This window comes from Meriones unguiculatus, chromosome 15 (genome assembly GCF_030254825.1).
Source record: "Meriones unguiculatus strain TT.TT164.6M chromosome 15, Bangor_MerUng_6.1, whole genome shotgun sequence".
Lineage (NCBI taxonomy): Eukaryota > Metazoa > Chordata > Mammalia > Rodentia > Muridae > Meriones > Meriones unguiculatus.
This window is the reverse complement of record NC_083362.1, coordinates 77,178,437-77,192,995: the sequence shown is the minus strand read 5'-3', so window position 1 is coordinate 77,192,995 and position 14,559 is coordinate 77,178,437. Positions and strand designations below refer to the sequence as shown.

The window sequence follows — 14,559 nt, the reverse complement described above, 5'->3', positions numbered from 1 at the left end:
GATTTTTTGGTTCTGTTGCTCTCCTTGTGGAGCTCCTGTTCCTTCCAGGTCTTTCTGTCTCCCCCTTCTTTTGATTCCCTGCACTCTGCCCAAAGTTTGGCTATGAGTCTCAGCATCTGCTTTGATATCCTGCTGGGTAGAGTCTTTCAGAGGCCCTCTGTGGTAGGCTCCTCTCCTATTCCCTGTTTTCTCCCTCCTCTGATGTCCATTCTCTTTGCCTTTGTGAATGAGAATTGATCATCTTACCTAGGGTCCTTCTTGCTTAGCGTCTTTAGGTGTACAGATTTTAGTATGTTTATCCTATATTGTATGTCTAATATCAGTTTATAAGTGAGTATATACCATGTTTGTCTTTTTTTTGCTTCTGGGATACCTCTTTCAGACTTATTTTTAATTTTTAGCTTTCTTTTGGGCCCAGGCCCTGGCTCAGCCTGTTTCTACAACAGTCTCCAGTAGCACTGTGGAGTGGCTGACTGTCTTTTGGTCAAGAAGGAACTCTAGAGGCTGGTATGTGACCTATGGAAGGCAGGATTTCCCGCTCTGGAGACAGTCCCCAGCCAGTTTGTGCTGTTGTAGCAGCCTGTTGCAGACCACACCAGATCTCTTCCCTGATCAGAATCATAGACTCTGCCTTCTGAAAGCCTTTTTGCTTGTAGCAGAACTCTGAGTACATGGTGTTGAAGCCTCTGGCAGTGCATTAAAAACAAATAACAAACCGAAGCCAGCAGACTGGTGACAGAGAAGCCCACCTGCAGCACTTCACAGCTAGAGTTAAGGTGTGTGTCTCCGTAGATGGAAAAGGCCACGTGGATGAAATAAAAACAGCGCATTGTTTATGGCTGTGAAGTTGTTGCCTTGTGTTTGTTGCACTATTTGCTTTGCTCTGGGTTTGTGTCAGATTCCACAACGTGAAAGCTTTTCTTTAGCAAGAGAAGCCCTATATGAAAACTTTACAAGAATCTTAAATTTAAAATTTAAGATATAAAATTTATAGATATATTTTCTACTGAATTTTTATTTTATTTTTATTTAATTTTTGAGGCAAAGTCTCACCATATAACTCAGACTGGCCTGAAACTGGCTACGCAGACCAGACTGGCCTTGAACTCATGGAGGTCTGTCTCCGTATGCTTCCTAAATGCTGGCATTAAAGTTAGGCATCACCAGGATCAGCCATATATTTTTATTTCTTACTCTTCACATATGGAAGAGTGTAAAACAGTGTAGACCCATCAGAATGGCATCAAAGCTAGCTCTCCTGCAGAGGCCCAGCCTCTTGCCCTGAGGTAATGTGTAGACAGCTTTGGAAGGGGGCTGGGTGGAGTGGACAGAAGGTTGAGGACAGACTCACAGTGGGAAGTGGTCGGTGCTGTCTCCTCATGTGTAGGGCTGTAAAAGTAATTTTTAATTTGCTTGTTTCAATTGTCTGGGAGGCTTATTGCCTCTGTCTGCTAACCTAGCTCTTGTCCTGGAAGCTTCTAGTCTCCATACAATTCAACCTAGACCTAGAATGTTTTTTCTGCCTCTGAGATTTTCTGATTAATATGCTCACACTTTCTTGTTCTTACTGAGCTCTGGGCTGCCTGGTTCAACTCAGCTGTTCTGGCTCAAACTCCTCTCCCAGCTAACTGATTCAATCTGGCTTTTCTCTCAGCTTCTGAATTGCTCTGCTTGGCCTCAGACTTACTCCAGCCATTTGCTCTCCATTGCTCCTGACTTCTTGTTTTATGGCTCCTTCGGGCTTCCCCTGAGTTCTCCCTTTATAACCTGTCTTTCTGTTATTGTCCTGGTAAAACTGCCTCTTTTTCTTTGCATTGCCCTTAAGTAGCTTCCTTTTTACTCTCTTCTCATGAGGGTTGGGCGTAGCCCATTCTGTGAAGCCTTTCTCTGATTCGTCACTGTTTGTGCCACTCAATTAGACGTCACTTTCTAACAGGGGTATTTCCTTTTGCAAACTAACTTTACCTTCATTTTTTGGGATTAAAGGTGTGTACCACCACATTTGGATCTAAGCTTTTCTTTACCTGGAACTTGCTCTATACCAGGCTGGCCTTGAACTCAAATCTGCCTCCCTGGATTAAAGGCGTCTTTGTATTCTAGCTGGATCACACAAATTTTTGGATGTGATCACTTGCCAGAACAGCCATGTTCTGAATTAACATCCTCTACAATTTCCCCCTTTCTGTTTAAGGTAAAAATTGTACACAGTGTAATTTTTTACAATAGAAACAATTATCAGTCCCACAAACTTAACAGTCCACATGTCCTTATGAAGATCCACTCATAATTGATGTGATGATCCTTCATAATTGCAGTCCTGAGCATCTGTCCTTCAGCAACAGTCCATTTCAGCATCAAGGTTTTCTAGTCAGCCAGTCTGATGAACTCTGTCCCTCTCCAGCTAGTTTGTTAAACTGTCTCCATGCAGAGGGATCTACTTTCTGCTGCATCTACATTGCTGTCTTTCTTCGTCTCTTCCTTGAGTTGTGCCTTTCATTTGGAAGCTTCTCATTTTTTGGATTGGATCTTTATCAATTTTGAGGCAAGCTGTAGTCTTTTATCATCTATAGGAATATAACCAAAACCTCTTCTCCAATATAGCATATTCCCTGAGTTTCATTCTGATGCTAAAACATCTTTAAAGTATATAGGTTGATATAATTCAGTAGTTTTCTCTACAATCCAGTGTGTCCCTACCCCTCCCCAAGACAGGGTTTCTCTGTGTAGACCAGGTTGGCCACAAACTCACAGTGATGGACCTGTTTCTGCCTGGGATTAAAGGCATGTGCCACCACAACCAATTTACAATCTAGTGTCTTTTAGCTAATCTGATTCCCCCTTTCTGTTTATCAAGTACAATTAGATCTTTATGAATCCACGCATAAACTGGACAATTTAGGCACTCTCATTCCATGCACAGCTCCATGCCAATGAGCTGAGCTTCACTCCAGTGAGCCAGCTTCTTACCCATTATCAGTGGGCTGTCTGTCTTGATCCTCAGTTTCATTGGGTACCATAGGTTCACAAGTAGTCTTGATCCTTAGTTTCTTTGGGTACCATAGGTTCACAATTAAGTATTTTCTGTTCTCTTAGTTCCTCTGTCTCTTGTCTCTCAAACCTTTGTATTATCATAGCTAGTTTTTCTTGTTGCACAGCTATTTTTTTTCAGCCCTTTTTGAGAGGAAAAATGTGAAGATTGCGGTTGAGAGTAAGACGGGTTTACTCCAGTGGTCAGAATTGCAACCACTACTGCAATGGCTTTTTCAAGCAACATAGGGCTCTTGAAACTGCTTGTTAGTGTACAAGAACACTACCAGGAAATACATTGTACGTTTTAGGAGCCAGCTTTCTCACTGTTGGAGAAAGGTGTTAAAAATGAGGAAAGGGTGACTAGCAGAAACTTCGCAGTGGTTGGCTTAGGACCTTACTAACTTGATATAAACAAATGCTCAACAAAAAAGATGGAAAACTTGTCAGGAAAGTACAAGCCACTGAATTAACAGAGTTCCAGTGGACAGAGCTGAAGCCACAGTAAGTTGATAGTATTAGGTTATTAGCATGTAGCACAGAAGAAATAATATTCACCCGTCTCTAGTAATGCAAGTGACCAAATATGCAAGGGCCCCTCTGCTTTGAATTCTAACAAATGTCTAAGAGAAAGAAGCCAGGTACCACCATCAGACAGACCCACAACAGCAAGAGTTGCAGATGACCCACCCCCACCCCGTGATCAATCTGGGACCCAGAATAGGTACCCTGCTTTGATCTCTGCTCTTGAGCAGCTGACATTTAGGTTTTTCAAGGCTCTTGTTAATTTAGTGTAAGTCCTTTGCATAAAGTTGTCTGTGATGCTCCCTTCTGTTATTTTACTGTTTGTATGGTCTGTAGTTGATCCCCTTCCTCGTTTTTTAAAAAAATGATTTATTTTTATTTTATGTATATTGGTGTTTTAACTGCATGTATATTTGTGTGAGAGTGTTGGATCCCCTGGAACAGGAGTTACAGATAGTTGCGAGCTGCCATGTGGATGATGGGAATTGAACCTGGGTCCTCTAGAAGAGCAGTAGACAGTGTTCTTAACCACTGAGCCATCTCTCCAGCGACCCCCCTCCACCCCTTAATATTGTGAATTCTCAGTTTTTCATCATTGTTAGTCTGGCAAAACCTTTGCCAATTGCATTCATTTCTCCCTTTCCTTCCCTCCTGTTTTTTCTGTGGGGCTCACTGTGTAGTCCAGGTTTGAGCTCACGTTCTCCCTGCCTCAGCCTCCTGAATGTCTGGGTGACACGGTGTGTTCCGCTGTGCTTGGTCTTACTTATTTATTTTTTCATTGAATTGATTCCTACTCTTTGCTGTTGTCTTTTTCTTTATTCAGAGTTAAGTTTGTTCTTGTCCGATTTCTTAAAATGAAGCCTAATGTCACTGAAATCAAGACTGTCTCTTCTAACACAGCGATTCAATGAGAATTTCCCTCTGGGCATTGCATATTTTGCTATCTTGTGTTTCCATTTTCATTCGTTGCAAAGTGCCTTCCAATTTTCTTCATTCATGAAGTGTTTGTTTGTTTGTTTGTTTGAGACAGAGTTCCGTGTAGCCCAGACTGCTCTCAGACTCTTTATGTACTTGAGGATAACTGTAAACTGCTGTCTCCACTTTCTCCACTTTCTCCACTTTCTCCACTTTCCAAATGCTGGGATCACATGTGTGTGGTGCACTGAAGTACATTATTTAGTTTACAGATATTTTGGGATGTTTGTTTTATTTGGTTATTTATTTTGTTTTGAGACAGGGTTTCTCTGTGTAGCCCTGGCTGTTCTGGAACTCTGTAGACCAGGCTGGTCTCAAATTCACAGAGATCTGACTGCCTCTGTTTCCCAACTGCTGGGATTAAAGGCATGCACCACCACTGCCCAGCAGTATTTTGGCTTTAAAAAAATAGGTTTCTGTTACTGATTTTTAACTTAATTCCAGTTTAGTAAAATACATTTATTTTATGTGACTTGAGTCTTTTTAAGCTTAATGGTACTTTTTTTATGGGCCTGAAGGTGTCTGTCTCAAAGCCTGCTTCGTGTGTTAAAGGACAGTGAAGAAAGTGTACCCCACTGCTTTTGTACAGTGTTTTTAAGTGTCACTGAGTCATGTTGGGGTGTGTGTGTGTGTGTGTGTGTGTGTGTGTATGTATATGTATGTATTCTAGTACCCTGCTAGTTTTCTGTCTGTTGTTGTGATGGTCCCTGAGAATAAGCATTGAGATTCTCAGCTGTAATGGTAGACGTACCCATATCCCTCATGCTTTTCTTAGTTTTGTTTTTAGTGAAATGTGCTTTTCATTTACTCTTCAACTTACTGATCTGCCATTAGGAATTTGGCCTCTGCATCTAATTTTATTTTGTTGGATGCTAATGTCACCTTCAAAGCTTCCTCTTGCTTAGTGTTTGTAAGTTACTTTTTATCATTGTTGTGAGCAAATGCTTGTCAGAGACAAGGGAGGGACATTTACTTTGGCTTATGACTTCAAAGAGTTCAGTTGGTCGTGGTAAACAGGGTGTGGTGGAGCAGAGCAGTCCTAGGAAGTATAGAAAGGTGGCTTGCTGGTGTCAGGCTGCCTTTTCAATTTCCCCCTTTCATTCTCTGGGTCTCTTAGTCTATGGGATGGTGTTTCCTCTACTCAAGATGGCAGTTCCTCCTAGAAAGGCCTTCAACAAACACACTAGGATTCCTTATTGTCTCTTGGGGGGATTCTAAATAGAGTCACTCAGACAATTGAGGCCAACCTGCATGATTTGTGAGATATATCTTTTCCTGTCTTTAGTTTGTGATGTCATAGTCAAGTGCAGCTCTGTGAAGGAACATACTGTATAGTTTTGTCATCATTGTCATTGTATGAGTGTTACACAGGCTAAGATGACCAGTGTCACATGGGTTTCCTTTTTAATGGGACCGCTGCTGTATTTGCTTTATGCAGTCTGTTGTTGATTTGAAAGTCAATATGTGGCCTGTGCCTACACTGAAAATGTGTTCTTGTAGGTAGCACATTTTGGGCCGCTGTTACTTGGGGAACACTGATACTACATAAAATGAGTGACCTTCTCTGTCTCTAGACCATTTCTAGTCATATCTCAAGGTGGTTCTCTATCTGGTATAAAAAACAAAGCAAAACAAAAACCTCTTTTATTAGCAAGTCTGAAAAGCTCTGCCCTTAGAGTGTCTGGACAATTTGAGGAGGTCACAAATGTAGGTGAGAATAGGCTCAGTTGCCCTCCATTTCCAGACTTAGAAACATTTTTCCCTTCACCCACTTTTTTAATAACTTATTTTTATTTCATGTGCATTGGTGTTTTGCCTGCATGTATATATGTGTGAGGGTGTCGGATCTTAGTGTTAAAGACAGTTGTGAGTTGCCATGTGGGTGTGGGGAATTGAACCCTGGGTCCTCTGAAAGATCAGTCTGTGCTTTTAACCACTGAGCCATCTCTCCAGCCCTCTCTGCATCCTCTTATTTAATTGTTGTCACTGTTTTTAATATTAAAAATTCTCTATTTATTAGACTTATTGCCATAGGACTATTTAATGTCCCTTGTGATATGTGGTAATCTTTTTCTTTTATTATGCATTTCTGTAGTGTGTTGCTTATGAACATCTTCTTCTCCTAAGCCCTGGTATTTTTAGTGTTCAGTTTTGGCAAGTATGAGTTCTCCCAGAACATATGTAGTATGTCACAACAAAAGCTCCTGGTTGTGTTCGAAGGGGCTCATCTCCATCAGTGGTGTTCATAATAGAGCTTGTTGGAGGCCTTGGATGGAAGCTGCAACCCTGGGAAGCTAACTTATCTTGTAGGAAAGGACAGTGGGCTTGGGTGGGCCTCTGGTCTAGAGGGATTCTTTGAGGATAAATCAACCACAGTCCCCATTTGGGGCCTGTGAACAGGTGTTCTGGAATATCTGGGACCACGCCTCAGAACATGATTCCTGTGTTAGTCAGAAGAAAGTTTTCTAGGAGTTTGGCTAGACATAGGTCAGGAAAATGAATGTGAGAGGGATAGGGTGGGGCAGGAGTGGCGTTGTCCAGAAGAGGATCAGGCTAAATGAAGGTTCACAAGAGAAGTAGTGGGGACAACGTTTAAAGCTTACTAAAATGGCATCAGGACCTCAACGAAGAAAACTGATAGTGTGGAAGAGCTCATCAGTCATGTGCAGAATGTACCAGAGAGGCCGCCTGTGAATGCAGAATAAACAACAGATGTGTCTGAGGCAAGAGGGGTGGGTTCTATGGAGAGAGTCCAGCCGGCAGTATAGAAGCCAGAATGAATTGAGTAAAGATAATCAAAGGTGACTGAGCACTTTTCTAGAGCAGGAAGATGGAGATGTATTCAAAGTCATGGTGTTCGTTATTGGGTGAAGATCAGTTGACATGAAGATAAGGACCACGGAGTTGTAGGCAATAATGTATAGCTGGAAACCACCTTGAATATCCCACCTTTCGAGAGTAGTCCTTGACACAATGAGCTGATTAGTTGCAAGCAGTGGAGAAAATAATTGGCTTGCTTAATAAAATGATTCATAGGCTGGGCATGGTAGCATGTGCTTTTAATTCCAGCACTCTGGAGACAGAAGCAGGCCAGTCCCTGTGAGTTCTGGGCCAACTTGGTCTGTATGGTGAGACGTTCTCAAAAAAACAAACAAAAAGATTTATTCTTAAAGGAAGAGACGAACTAGACAGATGCCTTAATTGGCACTGGAGCCAGAATCCGTCAGGTAGTCTTGGGTTGGCATTTATTGGCTCGTCTCTGAAAGTGGCTGCATTGTGGAAAAGTCTGGTCAGGTAGAGAATCTGTTAAATCCGTGCGCCTTGCATTACCAGGGCTTTTGACAGTGCCCTGAGACCTGCAGTCTTCCCAAACCTTGTGTCAGGCAAGGAACCCTCGTAATGATGCAGAATGACCTGAGAAAGTGGCAGCTGGGGAATAGGATGTTATCTGGATAGTGGTTCCTTTGGGCAAAAGGCAGGGAAAGATAAGGACAGCAGAGAGGATCTGAGTTTGGATGTTACCAAGCAATTGCCTCTTGGGAGGGCCTACCCCAGCTACCTTTCAGATACTCTTCTGCATGGCCATGCATTCCTCATAAAATTGGGAAAATGCAGTTATAAAGGTGGGCACATGGAGGATGATGATACTTAAAGCGGGGAACAGAATTTGAACTAAATTTTATGGTGGCAGCTGTGTGCAGAAAAGCCTGGATGGATGCTTCTTAATAAAAAGGCAAGGCAGGCAGTGACACTTTTTCCTCTGTACTTCACAAAACCGTGCAGCTTGGAATATATCTGTATCAGTAGCAGGGTTCTATACTATTTCCTCCCAAAAGACTGATGGTGGGCAAGTTTCTGGAAGGGTGGTGGACACCTCTAGATCAGACTTTCAGCCGAGGTTGATTTTGGCCCTCTGAGATATTTCTGGCTGTCATGATGGGGGGATGCTTACTGGCCTTTATTGGGTCGAGGTCAGGGATACTGCTGGATATTTTGTCATGAGTGTAACGGCTCTACAGTCCAGCCACTAGGTAACCGTTCTATGATGTCAGAGGTGCAGTGGTGCTGAGGAACATTGCTTACTGATGTCTTTTTGCTCATATGTGATTTGCCACAAACCTCAGTGGTTCATGCTGATTGAAATGGTTTAGTATGAATTGCCTTTTCCAATTCCTGGGTCTGTAAACAAAGGAGAGAGTGAAAACCAGAACCCATTTCCTTAGGTAGGTGGTGTTGTCCAGATTCGGCCTTGACATCCCAACTGAGGGCTCCTTTCTTCTCTGACCATGCAGGTTCATCTCTGCAAGGCCAGGTGACAACTTCTGCTCTTCTTGTGGATTACTTGGTTTACAAGACGCTGCCAGTGAGACTTCAAATTTACGCAGCTGGGACCCGAGCCTCCTCAATTTTGTACTTGCATGTGCTGGTGGAAGTTTGGAGCTTGTTGGAACTACTGTTTACGTGGACATTTTGAGCCATTTTGAACTTAAGGCGCTGACGCTGCTAGCAATGAGCTCCCAAAGCCATCCAGGTAAGGCCTGCATCTTTGGTTTCTAGTGTTCTTCTTTACACATGAGCTGCTGCTGCCCCTGCAGCCTGCTTGCTCCATTTCAGATTTTGCTTTCCTGTGGCAGTTGCTGTTGGTTGGCAGCATCAGCAAGTGCTCAGTAACCGCAGATTCTTGACTTTTGGCTCAAAGGACTGTGTAGACCTCCCGGGGATTCCGAGGGTATCGTGGAAAAAGAATTGTTTTTGAGAAGGTGATGGATACATACCAGTAGGTAACTTGCAGAGTGAGAGTCTTGTCAGGGCAAGTGAGGGGCAGTGCTGTTGTGATGGCCCTGGGTGGGTTGAGGCTTCACACAGCAAGCCATTCCAGTGTCTTAGTTTGTTTTCTTTGGTGCCGTTTAAGCACCTCACAAGCCTTTCTGCTTCTAGATGCCTTTGGAACTGCTGGGACAAAGGACTCAGCTGGAAGGGCAGAACAGGATTTGAAACTGCATGCTTGGGCCTTAGCAAAGACATACGGACTTAGCCTTAGAAAGTAGCAAAGCCTGACCCACCTTAAGATATGGGTCTCTCATAGAATTCTCAGTTTTTTTTTTTTTGTTTTTTTTTTTTTTTTTTGGCTACTTCTAGAGCATTGTGTAGTCTCTAGGGCTTTAGGTGTCAGTGACTGTCCTGGGTACACGCCGGAGGCTGGGCAGACTCTAGGATGGATGCTTGAGGCTCTTGTCAACCTCCCTCTGGGCCTTTTCCACTGGGTAGAGGCAGAGGCTTAGAGTCTAGGCCTTTTCCTCCAGGACTACTTGAAGTAGAATGCTCACACAATGCTCTGGGGCATCGCTGCTTTGTCTGAGAGCTTCAGAGGGCAACGTTCCAGGCTTTGTTTAGGTAGGAGGGTTTTATTGGTTCAGTTGTTCATGTATTGATCCTTGTAAAGAAATGGTTTCTGGTTGATTGCAGGAAAAATTAAGCTGCGTAGACTGAAATGTCTACAGTAGGTACTGGCATGTAGGTCTCCCTCCTACTCTGCAGTGAGGTGGAGGTGTGCATCTTCCCTGTGTGGGAATGTGCAGGACACATGTGTCAACATCTGTACATGAGGTCATGTGTTGGATGTTTTCCATGTTATTGTATGGTGAATATCTTCGATGTCGATGTGCACATAAATCTACCATTCTTCTGGCAGTTTGTGAGTGTGTCTTTATATGGGTAAGGCAGTGTTCGTGATAACTCCACGTGGACATTACACAGTTACTATGAGTATATTATGTACAGCACTGTAAGTGTCCCCACTTTGACAGCTTCTGGAAAGTGGAGCTGGGCCAGCAGACACAGGTTTACAATGACTTCAGGATGGCTGAGATTGTTCCAGAATGTTGTCTAACTGAACTTCTAGTTGCAGTGTGTAAGGAGGTGTATTTTCCTACCTTCTTACTACTGTGGCATCGGGTAGTTTCAGTATGTTTTATTTCTGCTAGCATGCTGTAGAAAATGGCTATTTTCTCTTTGCTGTTTAATGGTGTACATACTCTGTGACCTGACACAGATACAATCGTATCTTGTACACGCTACTCAGGCATTTGAGGAAAAGTATGCTCTTGTTATTACGTTCTTGGTCTAAAGAAGTTTGCAAGTCTATCTTAGTACTATATTTAAAATTCTCTCATACATATGCATAGCCTAGTTATATACAAGAATATCTGTACATTAACTATATTCTTTGCTTGATTTCTGAGAGAAGTAAAATTCTCTATTGTAGTTATAATTTTGATATAGTCTTTTAGCATTATTAATCATTTTTTTCTATATATTCCAGTGTTTACCCCCAGTACTTAATTAAAAATGAATGGCTATTCTTTTGGTTAATGAGCTCTCTTACCAGAATACAGTATTTATTTTGTTCTGTAAACTACTGTTTCTGGTTAGTGGATCTTGTCCTATCTACTTGTCTTTGACTTTTCCCAACCATCTTCTTCAAGCCTTAGTCTCATAAATGGCGACAGCTGGATTCAGATTTTCCTCCTCCAGAGAGTCATTGCCTTTTGTGTGGGAAAGTTTGCCCATCGTTGTTGAGTTATTTCTCTAACTCCCCCACCCCCTTCTTGTCGTCTTTCCTTTGTTGAGAACAAACTTGGGGCGAGTGTGGCACCGCTGCACTGCCCCTCCAGCCCCTCTGCCTGAGCATCTGCCCTTGGGCTTCTGGGGGCCTCTTACCTGTGTGTCAGGGTGTGCACCTCTGTCTTGAAGGGAGTCGGCTAGAGTGGCCTTGTGCTGAGAGCACACGTTCTCTCAGTATGCTTGCATGTCTGTGGCGGGGCTGTTTGTTCAGGGCCTGGAGCTTGCTGAGCCTCCTGCCTCTCCAACCCCTCTGGCCTTGTACGGATTGTCTTCTGCAGCCATACAACAGGTGCCCTCCACATGACACATCACAGCCTCGTATGGCCAAGAGGGAAGCTGGCTGTGTGCCTAGGCCACAGGTTCTTACTGGTGACACTTAGGTTTGCCTGTTGGCCCTGTGGTTTCAGGTGAGTCTTTCTGGGCTTTTCTCATTGTTGGGCATTGCTTTGAATTCATCCACAGTTTATATTTTGGATTTAGTGGATTTCGGGAAGAAGAGAATTAATAGTCAGTTAACTAATTCATTGATTTTTAATATTAGGGAGTTCTAATATTGGGGATTGAGCCTGAAGCTTTGCACAGGTTAATTATAGCCTCTTCCACAGAGTTCCCAGCCTTCAGTTTGCTGCCTGGAACAGGAAACTTCGGATTGTTGGGACAAAGCTAGGGAACCAGGGTAGTCATGCTGGCCCCTGTCACTGACTCTTAGTTATCTGTTCTCCTTCCTCTGTGACCTCAGTGTCTTCTCTCTGGCCCCATGCCCTGGCCTGCCTGGCTCACTCCCGCCTGCTCCTGTGTGGCCTGGTGCAGTGCTGGTGGCATGTCAGGCCTGGTGGAGTCCTGTGGCCTTTGGGTCCTCTCTTACATTGGCAGGGCAGCTTGGCTTTAGCCTGGTGATGAAGTGGCCTTTTTATTTGCTGTGTATAACTCCTCTCTCCTCTGTTTTCCTTTAAACTCCCTGTGGTGCTGGGTGAGGCCTGCGTTATGATTTTATTGCCGTTCTTTCTGGACTTTGCTAGAGCCAGGCCCTGGCTCTCTGACGTAAAAGCCGCCTAGCTGTTGGGATTTATTGCTCTAAATAACTGTTTCCAGTGCTGTGAGCAGCCCCAGGAAAGGGCTTGGATTGGTTCAGCTTATGAGGACTCTGTGGAAAGAGGTTCTGACTGGTGCTGCTCGTCTCATCGTGCACTGAAGCCTTCACTGTTGGGATGTGCCCAGGCAGGCTGTGGTGAACTCAGCTCTCAGACCTCTGCTTGTGAGGCAGGTCCCCTGTAAATAGTGGTATGAGGACTGATGTGCCCATGGTCTACTGGAAGAATAAACAGCCGTTCTTTCTTTCCTGTCCCTTTTCCCTTCCAATAATTGCTCTTGTCGTTCTTGGTGTTAAAGTGCACCTAGATACTGGCAACTGGCAGGCTGCCAGGAAACCCTGGCACTGTCACCTGATCACTCACTCAATTTGACGCTACCCTGTGTCTGCAGTGTATTTGAACTTCCTTGTTGGAAGCTCTCTGCGTAGAGAAGGTAGGTATCCGCTAGGAGGCATCTGTGGTGACCTAGCTGATGGCCTCAGATAAGCAGACAGTCTAGCAGAGCCAGGATCCTTCTTTCTGTTTTTCTATCTATGCCAGGGTCTCAGTGAGAGGCCTGGCTAGTGTCAAGTTACAAATAAAGTAACTGCTTGGAGGGAAGCATGTGTAATCCAAGGTCAGTGCTTTAATTTGGGCCATTCCATGGTTCACTAATATTCTGTCTTCACATGGAAGGAGCTGAAGGCTGTGTCAACACAGCATGATGTTGCTCCCCGGGTTCTCTGGAAGAGGATTTCTGCTCTTGGCCTGGGCTGAGCTGAGATCCTGAGATTCCTTCCATCTCTGTGCTCTAGTCCTCACTTTTCTTTCTTTCTTTTTTTTTTTTTTAAACGTGTAGCTTTGGTTGGTGGGGATCTTACTTATGTAGTCCAGGGTGTTCTTGAATCACAGGGATTTGACTGCTCCGTGTCTCTGAGTGCTGGGATTAAAGGTGCATGCTTGGCCCTAGCCTTCACTTGTATGGTCTGAAGTCTTACTTTAACCAGTTTGGCTGCCAAGGTTGTCATATAGTAGTGAAGACATTAGATGATAATGAAATTGTATCATAAAGGAACATTTTATGGCTTTTACAGTTGCGTTCCGCAATGTGTGTGTTTTCGGGATGCTGCACAGTAGAGTGGAGAGCGAATTTTGTGCACTCTGGTACACACAGCTTCTGGGCAGCTGGGAGCAGGTGAGCTGCAGACTCTTGAGGGAGGGAGGCCTGGTGTAACAGACCTCTTGCAGACTGTGGCTGATGCCAGTAGTCTGCAGGATAGGTGTATAGGCAGCTGTGGGGAGCCAGCCGGCAGGGAGGCCTAGGAGTGTCAGCAAGGAGATCGTCTTACGCAGCACAAGAAGCAGCAGCTTCATGTAGCTCTGGGAGGAAACGGGCACCGGGAAGAAGTCACTCTGAGGGTAATGGACAGTGGGAAACAAGATGGAGCTGGCCGAAGTCATGGAGAAATGACCATTTCTGTGCATGCATCGGGTTCCCTGGAGAATGATGTGAGATGCCTTAGGCAGTGGACCAGAGCTGGGTGGGAGTGTTAATCCTGGGAGTGCTTTAGCCTGCTTTCTGAAGGAAAGGCTTCCAGAAGGCTTCGTGTACTTCCTGCTGCCTCCTGCCCAGCTCCTAGCTGGCATCTTCCCAGCCACCACCCCAATAGCATGTGCAGCTCTCAAGTTGTCACCACCCTGGCTTCTCCATGCCGTGATTATCTGGGATCTTAATCAGTCAAGATTTGTTCTGGAAATCATGTAGACATAAGGACTTATTTTTCAACCTTTTTTTTTTTTTCAATCCTCAAATTGTGTTTTGTCTTTTAAAAATCACGACTACTCTGTCACTGGGAAGACTCAGAATATTCACTGTCAATGGTGTGCTGATGGTTTGTTTTGGCAATTTTCTGAAAATTCTTACACAGTTTGGGGAGCATTTGCATTTGTGTCCTTCTTTCAAAGCCCCCATTGTAGAAATGCAAATTTCTGAGTTCTGAGATGCTGAATGTTAGATGATTAATGATATTGAAATTTAAGAATGAACTCCTGGTATGTATTTGACACAGAAAACTCAATACTCAAATCATTAGGAACCATTGAGCACAGCTTGGTGCTGGAACAGAAAGGCCGTAATTGCAGTGCCTGGCAGTGGGGGCAGGTCATATGTGGACAGGTGTGCAGTGTACACCGCCTCCAGAGCTGGTCTGTGCAAAGCCCAAAGCTACTCCAGCTAAAGAACTGGCTCTGTTTAACCGTAGGTGTTTAAAACTTACAGTGATCATAAATCAGCATTGATTACTTGCTTACCCCAAGTCAAACACCGCTGTGCTTTTGA

The 14,559-nt window shown here is 44.0% G+C and overlaps 1 protein-coding gene across 9 annotated transcripts in view; it reads left to right on the top strand.

The window, feature by feature from the left end:
- Positions 1-14,559, top strand: part of Hdac4 (histone deacetylase 4) — a 260,524-nt gene that overhangs the window by 26,137 nt on the left and 219,828 nt on the right. For 8 of the 9 annotated variants that reach the window (XM_060368864.1, XM_060368871.1, XM_060368867.1 and 5 more), the window contains exon 2: positions 8,820-9,058. The exons of the other annotated variant lie outside the window; for it this stretch is intronic. In XM_060368864.1, the coding sequence (XP_060224847.1) occupies positions 9,037-9,058 (22 nt within the window). In that variant the 5' untranslated portion in view covers positions 8,820-9,036. The remainder of the gene's footprint in view (positions 1-8,819; positions 9,059-14,559) is intronic. 9 annotated transcript variants of the gene reach the window in all.